Source organism: Oncorhynchus mykiss, unplaced genomic scaffold (genome assembly GCF_013265735.2).
Source record: "Oncorhynchus mykiss isolate Arlee unplaced genomic scaffold, USDA_OmykA_1.1 un_scaffold_130, whole genome shotgun sequence".
Classification (NCBI taxonomy): domain Eukaryota; kingdom Metazoa; phylum Chordata; class Actinopteri; order Salmoniformes; family Salmonidae; genus Oncorhynchus; species Oncorhynchus mykiss.
The window spans coordinates 589,588-608,314 of NW_023493663.1; the positions used below are offsets into that span (position 1 = coordinate 589,588).

Below are 18,727 nucleotides of genomic sequence, written 5' to 3' on the forward strand. Positions count from 1 at the left end.
GCACTTTCACTGGCTGTTGGCGAGGAGGGACGCTACCGTCCCACATATCCCAGAGAGGTTTTAACAGTGATATTGTTGGTATTGCCATGATATGTGTGTGTTTGCTTGTATGTGTAGGAGCCAGGTGTGTTTGAGACGGAGCTGGTCGGCAGTCAGTTGAGGTATTCTGGTATCTTGGAGACCATCAGGATCCGGAGAGAGGGTTACCCTGTTAGACTGGCCTTCAACATCTTTCTGTTCAGGTAAAACACCCTGTTAGACTGGCCTTCAACTTCTTCCTGTTGAGGTAACACACCCTGTTAGACTGGCCTTCAACTTCTTCCTGTTGAGGTAACACACACACACCCTCTAACCCTGCCCCTATCTCAGGTATCAGTCCCTGGTGGGGACAGCCTCCTCTAACCTGTGTGTTTGTGTGTGTCAGGTATCAGTCCCTGGTGGGGACAGCCTTCTCTAACCTGTGTGTTTGTGTGTGTCAGGTATCAGTCCCTGGTGGGGACAGCCTCCTCTAACCTGTGTGTGTCAGGTATCAGTCCCTGGTGGGGACAGCCTCCTCTAACCTGTGTGTTTGTGTGTGTCAGGTATCAGTCCCTGGTGGGGACAGCCTCCTCTAACCTGTGTGTTTGTGTGTGTCAGGTGTCAGTCCCTGGTGAGGACAGCCTCCTCTAACCTGTGTGTTTGTGTGTGTCAGGTTTCAGTCCCTGGTGGGGACAGCCTCCTCTAACCTGTGTGTTTGTGTGTGTCAGGTATCAGTCCCTGGTGGGGACAGCCTCCTCTAACCTGTGTGTTTGTGTGTGTCAGGTATCAGTCCCTGGTGGGGACAGCCTCCTCTAACCTGTGTGTTTGTGTGTGTCAGGTATCAGTCCCTGGTGGGGACAGCCTCCTCTAACCTGTGTGTTTGTGTGTGTCAGGTATCAGTCCCTGGTGGGGACAGCCTCCTCTAACCTGTGTGTTTGTGTGTGACAGGTATCAGTCCCTGGTGGGGACAGCCTCCTCTAACCTGTGTGTTTGTGTGTGTCAGGTATCAGTCCCTGGTGGGGACAGCCTCCTCTAACCTGTGTGTTTGTGTGTGTCAGGTATCAGTCCCTGGTGGGGACAGCCTCCTCTAACCTGTGTGTTTGTGTGTGTCAGGTATCAGTCCCTGGTGGGGACAGCCTCCTCTAACCTGTGTGTTTGTGTGTGTCAGGTATCAGTCCCTGGTGGGGACAGCCTCCTCTAACCTGTGTGTTTGTGTGTGTCAGGTGTCAGTCCCTGGTGAGGACAGCCTCCTCTAACCTGTGTGTTTGTGTGTGTCAGGTTTCAGTCCCTGGTGGGGACAGCCTCCTCTAACCTGTGTGTTTGTGTGTGTCAGGTATCAGTCCCTGGTGGGGACAGCCTCCTCTAACCTGTGTGTTTGTGTGTGTCAGGTATCAGTCCCTGGTGGGGACAGCCTCTTCTAACCTGTGTGTTTGTGTGTGTCAGGTATCAGTCCCTGGTGGGGACAGCCTCCTCTAACCTGTGTGTTTGTGTGTGTCAGGTATCAGTCCCTGGTGGGGACAGCCTCCTCTAACCTGTGTGTTTGTGTGTGTCAGGTATCAGTCCCTGGTGGGGACAGCCTCCTCTAACCTGTGTGTTTGTGTGTGTCAGGTATCAGTCCCTGGTGGGGACAGCCTCCTCTAACCTGTGTGTTTGTGTGTGTCAGGTATCAGTCCCTGGTGGGGACAGCCTTCTCTAACCTGTGTGTTTGAGTGTGTCAGGTATCAGTCCCTGGTGGGGACAGCCTCCTCCAGCCTGTGTGTTTGTGTGTGTCAGGTGTCAGTCCCTGGTGTGGACAGCCTTCTCTAACCTGTGTGTTTGTGTCTGTCAGGTATCAGTCCCTGGTGGGGACAGCCTCCTCTAACCTGTGTGTTTGTGTGTGTCAGGTATCTGTCCCTGGTGGGGACAACCTCCTCTAACCTGTGTGTTTGTGTGTGTCAGGTATCAGTCCCTGGTGGGGACAGCCTTCTCTAACCTGTGTGTTTGTGTGTGTCAGGTATCAGTCCCTGGTGGGGACAGCCTTCTCTAACCCGTGTGTTTGTGTGTGTCAGGTATCAGTCCCTGGTGGGGACAGCCTCCTCTAACCTGTGTGTTTGTGTGTGTCAGGTATCAGTCCCTGGTGGGGACAGCCTCCTCTAACCTGTGTGTTTGTGTGTGTCAGGTATCAGTCCCTGGTGGGGACAGCCTCCTCTAACCTGTGTGTTTGTGTGTGTCAGGTATCAGTCCCTGGTGGGGACAGCCTCCTCTAACCTGTGTGTTTGTGTGTGTCAGGTATCAGTCCCTGGTGGGGACAGCCTCCTCTAACCTGTGTGTTTGTGTGTGTCAGGTATCAGTCCCTGGTGGGGACAGCCTCCTCTAACCTGTGTGTTTGTGTGTGTCAGGTATCAGTCCCTGGTGGGGACAGCCTCCTCTAACCTGTGTGTTTGTGTGTGTCAGGTATCAGTCCCAGGTGGGGACAGCCTTCTCTAACCTGTGTGTTTGAGTGTGTCAGGTATCAGTCCCTGGTGGGGACAGCCTCCTCTAACCTGTGTGTTTGTGTGTGTCAGGTATCAGTCCCTGGTGGGGACAGCCTCCTCTAACCTGTGTGTTTGTGTGTGTCAGGTGTCAGTCCCTGGTGGGGACAGCCTCCTCTAACCTGTGTGTTTGTGTGTGTCAGGTATCAGTCCCTGGTGGGGACAGCCTCCTCTAACCTGTGTGTTTGTGTGTGTCAGGTATCAGTCCCTGGTGGGGACAGCCTCCTCTAACCTGTGTGTTTGTGTGTGTCAGGTATCTGTCCCTGGTGGGGACAGCCTCCTCTAACCTGTGTGTTTGTGTGTGTCAGGTATCAGTCCCTGGTGGGGACAGCCTTCTCTAACCTGTGTGTTTGTGTGTGTCAGGTATCAGTCCCTGAGCCTTCTCTAACCTGTGTGTTTGTGTGTGTCAGGTATCAGTCCCTGGTGGGGACAGCCTCCTCTAACCTGTGTGTTTGTGTGTGTCAGGTACAAGTCTCTGGTGGGTGTGAAGCAGACTCCAGCTCCTGATGGGGAGAACTGTGTCATCATGCTCAGCAAACTGGTTCCCCTCCGACCCGGGGCCTACCAAGTAGGAGTGACTAAGGTATTAATCTATACCTAACCCCTAACCCTCCTACCCGGGGCCTACCAAGTAGGAGTGACTAAGGTAACCATCTACACCTAACCCCTAACCCTCCTACCCAGGGCCTACCAAGTAGTAGCTACTAAGTTGAGCATGTTAATTCAGGATGTGTTGTGTGGGTGAGAGACCAGAACCTCTTCACCTGGCTTCCTGTTCAATACTTTCAGTGACAATGTAAACTACAGTCCAACAGTGATGTCTGGTTGTTCTCTCTGTGTGTGTTGTTCCAGCTGTTTCTGAAGGAGGACGTGTACCAGTTTTTGGAGTCTAAGAGAGAGCGTGTCCGTCAGGTGGCGGCCCTCACCCTGCAGAGATACACACGCATGTTCTTTGTCAGGAAACGATACAAGGAGTTCAGAACCAAGATCATCAGACTACAGGCCTACTGTAGAGGCTTCCTCACCAGGTACTGACCCTAACCTCTGACCCCTGACCTCTTACCCTGATCCCTGGGGAAGGGAACCTACAATCACCCTCGCTACAGTTACCAGACAGAGTAAAGAACACACAACCACCCTCACTACAGTTACCAGACAGGGTATAGAACCCACAACCACCCTCACTACAGTTACCAGACAGGGTATAGAACACACAACCACCCTCATTACAGTTACCAGACAGGGTATAGAACCTACAACCACCCTTACTACAGTTACCAGACAGGGTATAGAACCCACAACCACGCCTGCAACAGTTACCAAACAGAGTAAAGAACCCACAACCACCCTCGCTACAGTTACCAGACAGGGTAAAGAACCCACAACCACCCTCACTACAGATACCAGGCAGCTTTAGAACCCACAACCACCCTCACTACAGTTACCAGACAGGGTATAGAACCCACAACCACCCTCACTACAGATACCAGGCAGCTTTAGAACCCACAACCACCCTCACTACAGATACCAGACAGGGTATAGAACCCACAACCACCCTCGCTACAGTTACCAGACAGGGTATAGAACCCACAACCACCCTCACTACAGTTACCAGACAGGGTAAAGAACCCACAACCCCCCCTGCAACAGTTACCAGACAGGGTAAAGAACACATAACTACCCTCACTACAGATACCAGACAGGGTAAAGAACACGTAACCACCCGATGGCAACCTAATGATTTTACCACGGTACATACTGTAAGCACTGTAAAACTACTGAGACGTCTGTGTTACTTCTCCCTCTGTCTCTCCTTCCATCCTTCTCCCTCTGTCCCTCCTTCCCTCCTTCTCCCTCTGTCTCTCCTTCCCTCCTTCTCTCTCTGTCTCTCCTTCCCTCCTTCTCCCTCTGTCTCTCCTTCCCTCCTTCTCCCTCTGTCTCTCCTTCCCTCCTTCTCCCTCTCTCTCCTTCCCTCCTTCTCCCTCTCTCTCCTTCCCTCCTTCTCCCTCTCTCTCCTTCTCTCCTTCTCCCTCTCTCTCCTTCCATCCTTCTCCCTCTCTATCCTTCCATCCTTCTCTCTCTGCCTTTTCCCTCCCTCCCTCCCTCTCTTTCTCTGCCTTACTCATTCCCTTTCTCATTCCCTCCCTCCCTCCCTTTCTCATTCCCTCCCTCCCTCCCTCCCTCCCTCCCTCCCTCTAGGAAGCGCTATTTGAAGATGAGAAAGAGTCTGGTCAAGTTTCGTTCTCTCATCCACATGTACGTCACCCGCAAGAGATACATCAAGGTACGATGCACAAGACAGTACACACACTACACACCATTACACACAGTACACACCAAGAGATACATCAAGGTACGATGCACAAGACAGTACACACACTACACACAGTACACACCAAGAGATACATCAAGGTACGATGCACAAGACAGTACACACACTACACACCATTACACACAGTACACACCAAGAGATACATCAAGGTACGATGCACAAGACAGTACACACACTACACACCATTACACACAGTACACAACTATATGCACACTACACACCATTACACACACTACACAACATTACACACAATACAGTACATACACTACACACCATTACACACAATACACAACACACCCTACACACCATTACACACACTACACAACATTACACACAATACAGTACATACACTACACACCATTACACACAATACACAACACACCCTACACACCATTACACACACTACACAACATTACACACAATACACAACACACCCTACACACCATTACACACACTACGCAACATAACACACAATACACAACACACCCTACACACCATTACACACAATACACAATACACACCATAATACAGTACACAACACAATACAGTACACAACACAATACACAACACAACACACTACACAACATTACACACAATACACAACACACACTACACACCATTACACACAATACACAATACACAACTATATACACAACACACTACACAACATTACACACAATACACAACACACCCTACACACCATTACACACAATACACAACACACACTACACAACATTACACACAATACACAACACACCATTACACACACTACACACCGTTACACACACTACACGTTACACACAATACACAACGCACCCTACACACCATTACACACAATACACAACTATATACACAACACACTACACAACATTACACACAATACACAACACACACTACACACCATTACACACAATACACAACACACAATACACAACTATATACACAACACACTACACACAATACACAACTATATACACAACACAGTACACAGCATTACACACAATACACAACACACCCTACACACCATTACACACAATACACAACACACAATACACAACATTACACACAATACACAACACACAATACACAACATACGACAGTACACACACTACACAACATTACACAAAATACATAACACACACTACACACCATTACACACAATACACAACATTATACACAATACACAACATTACACACACTACACAACAGTACACACAATACACAACACACTACACATCATTACACACAATACACAACACACCCTACACACCATTACACACAATACACAACTATATACACAATACAGTACACAACATTACACACAAAACACAACACACAATACACAACATAATACAGTACACAACACAATACAGTACACAACACAACACAATACAGTACACAATACACAACACAACACAATACATAACACAATACAGTACACAACATCATACAGTACACAACACAGTACACAACATAACACAATACAGTACACAACATAATACAGTACACAGTACACAACATAATACAGTACACAGTACACAACACAATACAGTACACAACATAATACAGTACACAGTACACAACATAATACACAACCAAATACAGCACACAACATAATACAGTACACAACATAATACACAACATAACACAATACACAACATAATACACAACATAACACAATACAGTACACAACATAATACAGTACACAGTACACAACACAATACACAACACAATACAGTACACAACATAATACAGTACACAGTACACAACATAATACAGTACACAGTACACAACACAATACCGTACACAACATAATACAGTACACAACACAATACAGTACACAACATAATACAGTACACAACACAATATAGTACACAGCATAATACAGTACACAACATAATACAGTACAGAACACAATACAGTAGATAGTACACAACATAATACAGTACACAACATAATACAATACAAAGTACACAACATAATACAGTACACAGTACACAACATAATACACAACCAAATACAGCACACAACATAATACAGTACACAACATAATACACAACATAACACAATACACAACATAATACACAACATAACACAATACAGTACACAACATAATACAGTACACAGTACACAACACAATACACAACACAATACAGTACACAACATAATACAGTACACAGTACACAACATAATACAGTACACAGTACACAACACAATACCGTACACAACAAAATACAGTACACAACACAATACAGTACACAACATAATACAGTACACAACACAATATAGTACACAGCATAATACAGTACACAACATAATACAGTACAGAACACAATACAGTAGATAGTACACAACATAATACAGTACACAACATAATACAATACACAGTACACAACATAATACAGTACACAACATAATACAGTACACAGCACACAACATAATACAGTACACAACACAATACAGTACACAACATAATACAGTACACAGTACACAACATAATACAGTACACAGTACACAACATAATACAATATACAACATAATACAATACACAACATAATACAGTACACAACATAATACAGTACACAACACAATACAGTACACAACACAATACAGTACACAACACAATACAGTACACAACACAATACAGTACACAACATAATACAGTACACAACACAGTACACAACATAACACAATACAGTACACAACATAATACAGTACACAGTACACAACATAATACAGTACACAGTACACAACACAATACAGTACACAACATAATACAGTACACAGTACACAACATAATACACAACCAAATACAGCACACAACATAATACAGTACACAACATAATACACAACATAACACAATACACAACATAATACACAACATAACACAATACAGTACACAACATAATACAGTACACAGTACACAACATAATACAGTACACAGTACACAACACAATACCGTACACAACATAATACAGTACACAACACAATACAGTACACAACATAATACAGTACACAACACAATATAGTACACAGCATAATACAGTACACAACATAATACAGTACAGAACACAATACAGTAGATAGTACACAACATAATACAGTACACAACATAATACAATACACAGTACACAACATAATACAGTACACAACATAATACAGTACACAGCACACAACATCATACAGTACACAACACAATACAGTACACAACACAATACAGTACACAACATAATACAATATACAACATAATACAATACACAACAAAATACAGTACACAACACAATACAGTACACAACATAATACAGTACACAACATAATACAGTACACAACACAGTACACAACATAACACAATACAGTACACAACATAATACAGTACACAGTACACAACATAATACAGTACACAGTACACAACACAATACAGTACACAACATAATACAGTACACAGTACACAACATAATACACAACCAAATACAGCACACAACATAATACAGTACACAACATAATACACAACATAACACAATACACAACATAATACACAACATAACACAATACAGTACACAACATAATACAGTACACAGTACACAACATAATACAGTACACAGTACACAACACAATACCGTACACAACATAATACAGTACACAACACAATATAGTACACAGCATAATACAGTACACAACATAATACAGTACAGAACACAATACAGTAGATAGTACACAACATAATACAGTACACAACATAATACAATACACAGTACACAACATAATACAGTACACAACATAATACAGTACACAGTACACAACATAATACAGTACACAACACAATACAGTACACAACACAATACAGTACACAACATAATACAATACACAACAAAATACAGTACACAACATAATACAGTACACAACATAATACAGTACACAACACAGTACACAACATAACACAATACAGTACACAACATAATACAGTACACAGTACACAACATAATACAGTACACAGTACACAACACAATACAGTACACAACATAATACAGTACACAGTACACAACATAATACAGTACACAACACAATACAGTACACAACACAATACAGTACACAACATAATACAGTACACAGTACACAACATAATACAGTACAGAACACAATACAGTAGATAGTACACAACATAATACAGTACACAACATAATACAATACACAGTACACAACATAATACAGTACACAACATAATACAGTACACAGTACACAACATAATACAGTACACAACACAATACAGTACACAACACAATACAGTACACAACATAATACAATATACAACATAATACAATACACAACAAAATACAGTACACAACATAATACAGTACACAACATAATACAGTACACAACATAATACAGTACACAACATAATACAGTACACAACATAATACAGTACACAACATAATACAGTACACAACATAATACAGTACACAGTACACAACATAATACAGTACACAACACAATACAGTACACAACACAATACAGTACACAACATAATACAATATACAACATAATACAATACACAACAAAATACAATACACAACATAATACAGTACACAACATAATACAATACACAACATAATACAGTACACAACATAATACAGTACACAACATAATACAGTACACAACATAATACAATACACAACATAATACACAACAAAATACAATACACAACATAATACAGTACACAACATAATACAATATACAACATAATACAATACACAACATAATACAGTACACAACATAATACACAACATAATACAGTACACAACATAATACAGTACACAACATAATACACAACATAATACAGTACACAACATAATACAATACACAACACAATACAGTACACAACATAATACAGTACACAACACAATACAGTACACAACACAATACAGTACACAAAATAATACAATACACAACAAAATACAGTACACAACATAATACAGTACACAACATAATACAGTACACAACACAGTACACAACATAACACAATACAGTACAAAACATAATACAGTACACAGTACACAACATAATACAATACACAACATAATACAGTACACAACATAATACAGTACACAACATAATACAATACACAACATAATACAGTACACAACATAATACAATACACAACATAATACAGTACACAGTACACAACATAATACAATATACAACATAATACAGTACACAACATAATACAGTACACAACATAATACAATACACAACATAATACACAACATAATACAGTACACAACATAATACAATACACAACATAATACAGTACACAACATAATACAATACACAACATAATACAGTACACAGTACACAACATAATACAATATACAACATAATACAATACACAACATAATACAGTACACAACATAATACAGTACACAACATAATACAATACACAACATAATACAGTACACAACATAATACAGTACACAACATAATACAGTACACAACATAATACAATACACAACATAATACACAACAAAATACAATACACAACATAATACAATATACAACACAATACAGTACACAACATAATACAGTACACAGTACACAACATAATACAGTACACAACACAATACAGTACACAACACAATACAGTACACAACATAATACAATACACAACATAATACAGTACACAACATAATACAGTACACAACATAATACAATACACAACATAATACAGTACACAACATAATACAGTACACAACATAATACAGTACACAACATAATACAATACACAACATAATACTCAACAAAATACAATACACAACATAATACAATATACAACACAATACAGTACACAACATAATACAGTACACAGTACACAACATAATACAGTACACAACACAATACAGTACACAACACAATACAGTACACAACATAATACAATACACAACAAAATACAGTTCACAACATAATACAGTACACAACATAATACAATATACAACATAATACAGTACACAACATAATACAATACACAACATAATACAGTACACAACACAGTACACAACATAATACAGTACACAACATAATACAGTACACAACATAATACAGTACACAACACAATACAGTACACAACATAATACAATATACAACATAATACAGTACACAACATAATACAATACACAACATAATACAGTACACAACACAGTACACAACATAATACAGTACACAACATAATACAGTACACAACATAATACAGTACACAACACAATACAGTACACAACATAATACAATACACAACATAATACAGTACACAACACAGTACACAACATAATACAGTACACAACATAATACAATACACAACATAATACAGTACACAACACAGTACACAACATAATACAGTACACAACATAATACAATACACAACTTAATACAGTACACAACACAATACAGTACACAACATAATACAATATACAACAAAATACAATACACAACATAATACAGTACACAACATAATACAGTACACAGTACACAACATAATACAGTACACAACATAATACAGTACACAACATAATACAGTACACAACATAATACAGTACACAACATAATACAGTACACAACATAATACAATACACAACATAATACAGTACACAACATAATACAATATACAACATAATACAGTACACAACATAATACAGTACACAACATAATACAATATACAACAAAATACAGTACACAACATAATACAGTACACAACATAATACAATACACAACATAATACAGTACACAACACAATACAGTACACAACATAATACAATATACAACAAAATACAATACACAACATAATACAGTACACAACATAATACAGTACACAGTACACAACATAATACAGTACACAACATAATACAGTACACAACATAATACAGTACACAACATAATACAGTACACAACATAATACAGTACACAACATAATACAATACACAACATAATACAGTACACAACATAATACAATATACAACATAATACAGTACACAACATAATACAGTACACAACATAATACAATATACAACAAAATACAATACACAACATAATACAGTACACAGTACACAACACAATACAGTACACAACATAATACAATATACAACATAATACAGTACACAACATAATACAGTACACAACATAATACAGTACACAACATAATACAGTACACAACATAATACAGTACACAACATAATACAATACACAACATAATACAGTACACAACATAATACAGTACACAACATAATACAATACACAACATAATACACAACATAATACACAACATAATACAGTATACAACATAATACAATATACAACAAAACACAATACACAACATAATACACAACATAATACAGTACACAACATAATACAATATACAACATAATACAGTACACAACATAATACAGTACACAACATAATACAGTACACAACATAACACAATACACAACATAATACACAACATAATACAGTACACAACATAACACAATACACAACATAATACACAACATAATACACAATACACAACATAACACAATACACAACCTAATACACAACATAACACAATACACAACATAATACACAACATAATACACAACATAATACACAACATAATACACAACATAATACACAACATAACACAATACACAACATAATACACAACATAATACACAACATAATACAGTACACAACATAATACAATACACAACATAATACAGTACACAACATAACACAATACACAACATAATACACAACATAATACAGTACACAACATAATACAGTACACAACATAACACACAACAAAACATAATACAGTACACGGTACACAACACAATACAGTACACAACATAATACAGTACACAACACAATACAGTACACAACACAATACAGTACACAACACAATACAGTACACAACATAATACAGTACACAACATAATACAGTACACAACATAATACAGTACACAACACAATACAGTACACAACACAATACAGTACACAACACAATACAGTACACAACATAATACAGTACACAACATAATACAGTACACAACACAATACAGTACACAACACAATACAGTACACAACATAATACAGTACACAACATAATACAGTACACAACACAATACAGTACACAACATAATACAGTACACAACACAATACAGTACACAACACAATACAGTACACAACACAATACAGTACACAACATAATACAGTACACAACATAATACAGTACACAACACAATACAGTACACAACACAATACAGTACACAACATAATACAGTACACAACATAATACAGTACACAACATAATACAGTACACAGTACACAACACAATACAGTACACAACATAATACAGTACACAACATAATACAGTACACAACATAATACAGTACACAACATAATACAGTACACAACACAATACAGTACACAACACAATACAGTACACAACATAATACAGTACACAACATAATACAGTACACAACATAATACAGTACACAGTACACAACACAATACAGTACACAACATAATACAGTACACAACATAATACAGTACACAACATAATACAGTACACAACATAATACAGTACACAGTACACAACACAATACAGTACACAACATAATACAGTACACAACATAATACAGTACACAACATAATACAGTACACAATAAAGATGACCTGTTCTAGTTAGGGTTAATGTTAATGACCTGTTCTAGTTAGTTAACCTGTTCTAGTTAGGGTTAATAATGACCTGTTCTAGTTAGTTAACCTGTTCTAGTTAGGGTTAATAATGACCTGTTCTAGTTAGGGTTAATAATGACCTGTTCTAGTTAGGGTTAATAATGACCTGTTCTAGTTAGGGTTAATAATGACCTGTTCTAGTTAGGGTTAATAATGACCTGTTCTAGTTAGGGTTAATAATGACCTGTTCTAGTTAGGGTTAATAATGACGTGTATACAATACACAACAAAATACAGTACACAACATAATACAGTACACAACATAATACAGTACACAACACAGTACACAACATAACACAATACAGTACAAAACATAATACAGTACACAGTACACAACATAATACAATACACAACATAATACAGTACACAACATAATACAGTACACAACATAATACAATACACAACATAATACAGTACACAACATAATACAATACACAACATAATACAGTACACAGTACACAACATAATACAATATACAACATAATACAGTACACAACATAATACAGTACACAACATAATACAATACACAACATAATACACAACATAATACAGTACACAACATAATACAATACACAACATAATACAGTACACAACATAATACAATACACAACATAATACAGTACACAGTACACAACATAATACAATATACAACATAATACAATACACAACATAATACAGTACACAACATAATACAGTACACAACATAATACAATACACAACATAATACAGTACACAACATAATACAGTACACAACATAATACAGTACACAACATAATACAATACACAACATAATACACAACAAAATACAATACACAACATAATACAATATACAACACAATACAGTACACAACATAATACAGTACACAGTACACAACATAATACAGTACACAACACAATACAGTACACAACACAATACAGTACACAACATAATACAGTACACAACATAATACAGTACACAACACAGTACACAACATAACACAATACAGTACACAACATAATACAGTACACAACATAATACAATATACAACATAATACAGTACACAACATAATACAATACACAACATAATACAGTACACAACACAGTACACAACATAATACAGTACACAACATAATACAGTACACAACATAATACAGTACACAACACAATACAGTACACAACATAATACAATATACAACATAATACAGTACACAACATAATACAATACACAACATAATACAGTACACAACACAGTACACAACATAATACAGTACACAACATAATACAGTACACAACATAATACAGTACACAACACAATACAGTACACAACATAATACAATACACAACATAATACAGTACACAACACAGTACACAACATAATACAGTACACAACATAATACAATACACAACATAATACAGTACACAACACAGTACACAACATAATACAGTACACAACATAATACAATACACAACTTAATACAGTACACAACACAATACAGTACACAACATAATACAATATACAACAAAATACAATACACAACATAATACAGTACACAACATAATACAGTACACAGTACACAACATAATACAGTACACAACATAATACAGTACACAACATAATACAGTACACAACATAATACAGTACACAACATAATACAGTACACAACATAATACAATACACAACATAATACAGTACACAACATAATACAATATACAACATAATACAGTACACAACATAATACAGTACACAACATAATACAATATACAACAAAATACAGTACACAACATAATACAGTACACAACATAATACAATACACAACATAATACAGTACACAACACAATACAGTACACAACATAATACAATATACAACAAAATACAATACACAACATAATACAGTACACAACATAATACAGTACACAGTACACAACATAATACAGTACACAACATAATACAGTACACAACATAATACAGTACACAACATAATACAGTACACAACATAATACAGTACACAACATAATACAATACACAACATAATACAGTACACAACATAATACAATATACAACATAATACAGTACACAACATAATACAGTACACAACATAATACAATATACAACAAAATACAATACACAACATAATACAGTACACAGTACACAACACAATACAGTACACAACATAATACAATATACAACATAATACAGTACACAACATAATACAGTACACAACATAATACAGTACACAACATAATACAGTACACAACATAATACAGTACACAACATAATACAATACACAACATAATACAGTACACAACATAATACAGTACACAACATAATACAATACACAACATAATACACAACATAATACACAACATAATACAGTATACAACATAATACAATATACAACAAAACACAATACACAACATAATACACAACATAATACAGTACACAACATAATACAATATACAACATAATACAGTACACAACATAATACAGTACACAACATAATACAGTACACAACATAACACAATACACAACATAATACACAACATAATACAGTACACAACATAACACAATACACAACATAATACACAACATAATACACAATACACAACATAACACAATACACAACCTAATACACAACATAACACAATACACAACATAATACACAACATAATACACAACATAATACACAACATAATACACAACATAACACAATACACAACATAATACACAACATAATACACAACATAATACAGTACACAACATAATACAATACACAACATAATACAGTACACAACATAACACAATACACAACATAATACACAACATAATACAGTACACAACATAATACAGTACACAACATAACACACAACAAAACATAATACAGTACACGGTACACAACACAATACAGTACACAATATAATACAGTACACAACACAATACAGTACACAACACAATACAGTACACAACACAATACAGTACACAACATAATACAGTACACAACATAATACAGTACACAACACAATACAGTACACAACACAATACAGTACACAACACAATACAGTACACAACATAATACAGTACACAACATAATACAGTACACAACACAATACAGTACACAACACAATACAGTACACAACATAATACAGTACACAACATAATACAGTACACAACACAATACAGTACACAACATAATACAGTACACAACACAATATAGTACACAACACAATACAGTACACAACACAATACAGTACACAACATAATACAGTACACAACATAATACAGTACACAACACAATACAGTACACAACACAATACAGTACACAACATAATACAGTACACAACATAATACAGTACACAACATAATACAGTACACAGTACACAACACAATACAGTACACAACATAATACAGTACACAACATAATACAGTACACAACATAATACAGTACACAACATAATACAGTACACAACACAATACAGTACACAACACAATACAGTACACAACATAATACAGTACACAACATAATACAGTACACAACATAATACAGTACACAGTACACAACACAATACAGTACACAACATAATACAGTACACAACATAATACAGTACACAACATAATACAGTACACAACATAATACAGTACACAATAAAGATGACCTGTTCTAGTTAGGGTTAATGTTAATGACCTGTTCTAGTTAGTTAACCTGTTCTAGTTAGGGTTAATAATGACCTGTTCTAGTTAGTTAACCTGTTCTAGTTAGGGTTAATAATGACCTGTTCTAGTTAGGGTTAATAATGACCTGTTCTAGTTAGGGTTAATAATGACCTGTTCTAGTTAGGGTTAATAATGACCTGTTCTAGTTAGGGTTAATAATGACCTGTTCTAGTTAGGGTTAATAATGACCTGTTCTAGTTAGGGTTAATAATGACGTGTTCTAGTTAGGGTTAATAATGACCTGTTCTAGTTAGGGTTAGTAAACCTGACCTGTTCTAGTTACGGTTAATAATGTTTTATTCTGTTGTAGATGAAGCTGGAGGCCCGCAGGAAAGCAGAGGAGGAGAGGAGGAGGAGAGAGGAGGTGAGGAGAGGAGAGGAGGAACGAAAGGGAGTAGGAAATAATATGAGGAAAGGAGAGGGAGGAGGAGAGAGGAGGTGAGGAGAGGAGTAGGAGAGAGATGGTGAGGAAAGGGGGAGGAGGAAAGAAAGGGAGTAGGAAATTATATGAGGAAAAGAGAGGGAGGAGGAGGGAGATGGTGAGAAGAGGGGGAGGAAGAGGAGTGCGATGGTGAGTATGGGAGCAGGGATAGGAGGAGGGAGATGGAGAGTAGAGGAGGAGGGGAAAATGGTGATTAGAGGACGAGGGAGATGGAGAGTAGAGGAGGAGATGGGGAGTAGAGGAGAGGAGGAAAGAAATGGAGTAGGAAATTATATGAGGAAAGGAGAGGGAGGAGGAGGGAGATGGTGAGAAGAGGAGAGGAGGGGGAGATGGAGGAGGGAGATGGAGAGGAGGGGGAGATGAGGAGGGAGATGTAGAGGAGGAGGAAGAGGAGGAGGGAAATGGTGAGTAGAGGAGAGGAGGGGGAGATGGAGGAGGGATATGGAGAGGAGATGAGAGGAGGGGGAGAGGAGAAGGAGGGAGATGGAGAGTAGAGGAGAGGAGGGGGAGATGGAGGAGGGAGATGGAGAGGAGAGGAGAGGAGGGGGAGAGGAGGAGGGAGATGGTGAGTAGAGGAGAGGAGGGGGAGATGGAGGAGGGAGATGGAGAGGAGAGGAGAGGAGAGGAGGGGGAGAGGAGGAGGGAGATGTAGAGGAGGAGGAAGAGGAGGGGGAGAGGAGGGAGATGGAGAGGAGAGGAGAGGAGAGGAGGGGGAGAGGAGGAGGGAGATGGTGAGTAGAGGAGAGGAGGGGGAGAGGAGGAGGGAGATGGTGAGTAGAGGAGAGGAGGGGGAAAGGAGGAGGGAGATGGTGAGTAGAGGAGAGGAGGGGGAGATGGAGGACGGAGATGGAGAGGAGAGGAGAGGAGGGGGAGAGGAGGAGGGAGATGTAGAGGAGGAGGAAGAGGAGGAGGGAAATGGTGAGTAGAGGAGAGGAGGGGGAGAGGAGGGAGATGGAGAGGAGAGGAGAGGAGGGGGAGA

The 18,727-nt window shown here is 38.1% G+C and overlaps 1 protein-coding gene across 1 annotated transcript in view; it reads left to right on the plus strand.

Moving 5' to 3' along the window:
- LOC110518409 (unconventional myosin-XV-like) overlaps positions 1-18,727 on the plus strand; it is a 100,241-nt gene that overhangs the window by 46,999 nt on the left and 34,515 nt on the right. Inside the window, exons 19-25 of the mRNA XM_036972238.1 lie at positions 118-242; positions 480-539; positions 1,847-1,882; positions 2,994-3,096; positions 3,381-3,556; positions 4,728-4,812; positions 17,617-17,670. Of these exons, the coding sequence (XP_036828133.1) occupies positions 118-242; positions 480-539; positions 1,847-1,882; positions 2,994-3,096; positions 3,381-3,556; positions 4,728-4,812; positions 17,617-17,670 (639 nt within the window). The remainder of the gene's footprint in view (positions 1-117; positions 243-479; positions 540-1,846; positions 1,883-2,993; positions 3,097-3,380; positions 3,557-4,727; positions 4,813-17,616; positions 17,671-18,727) is intronic.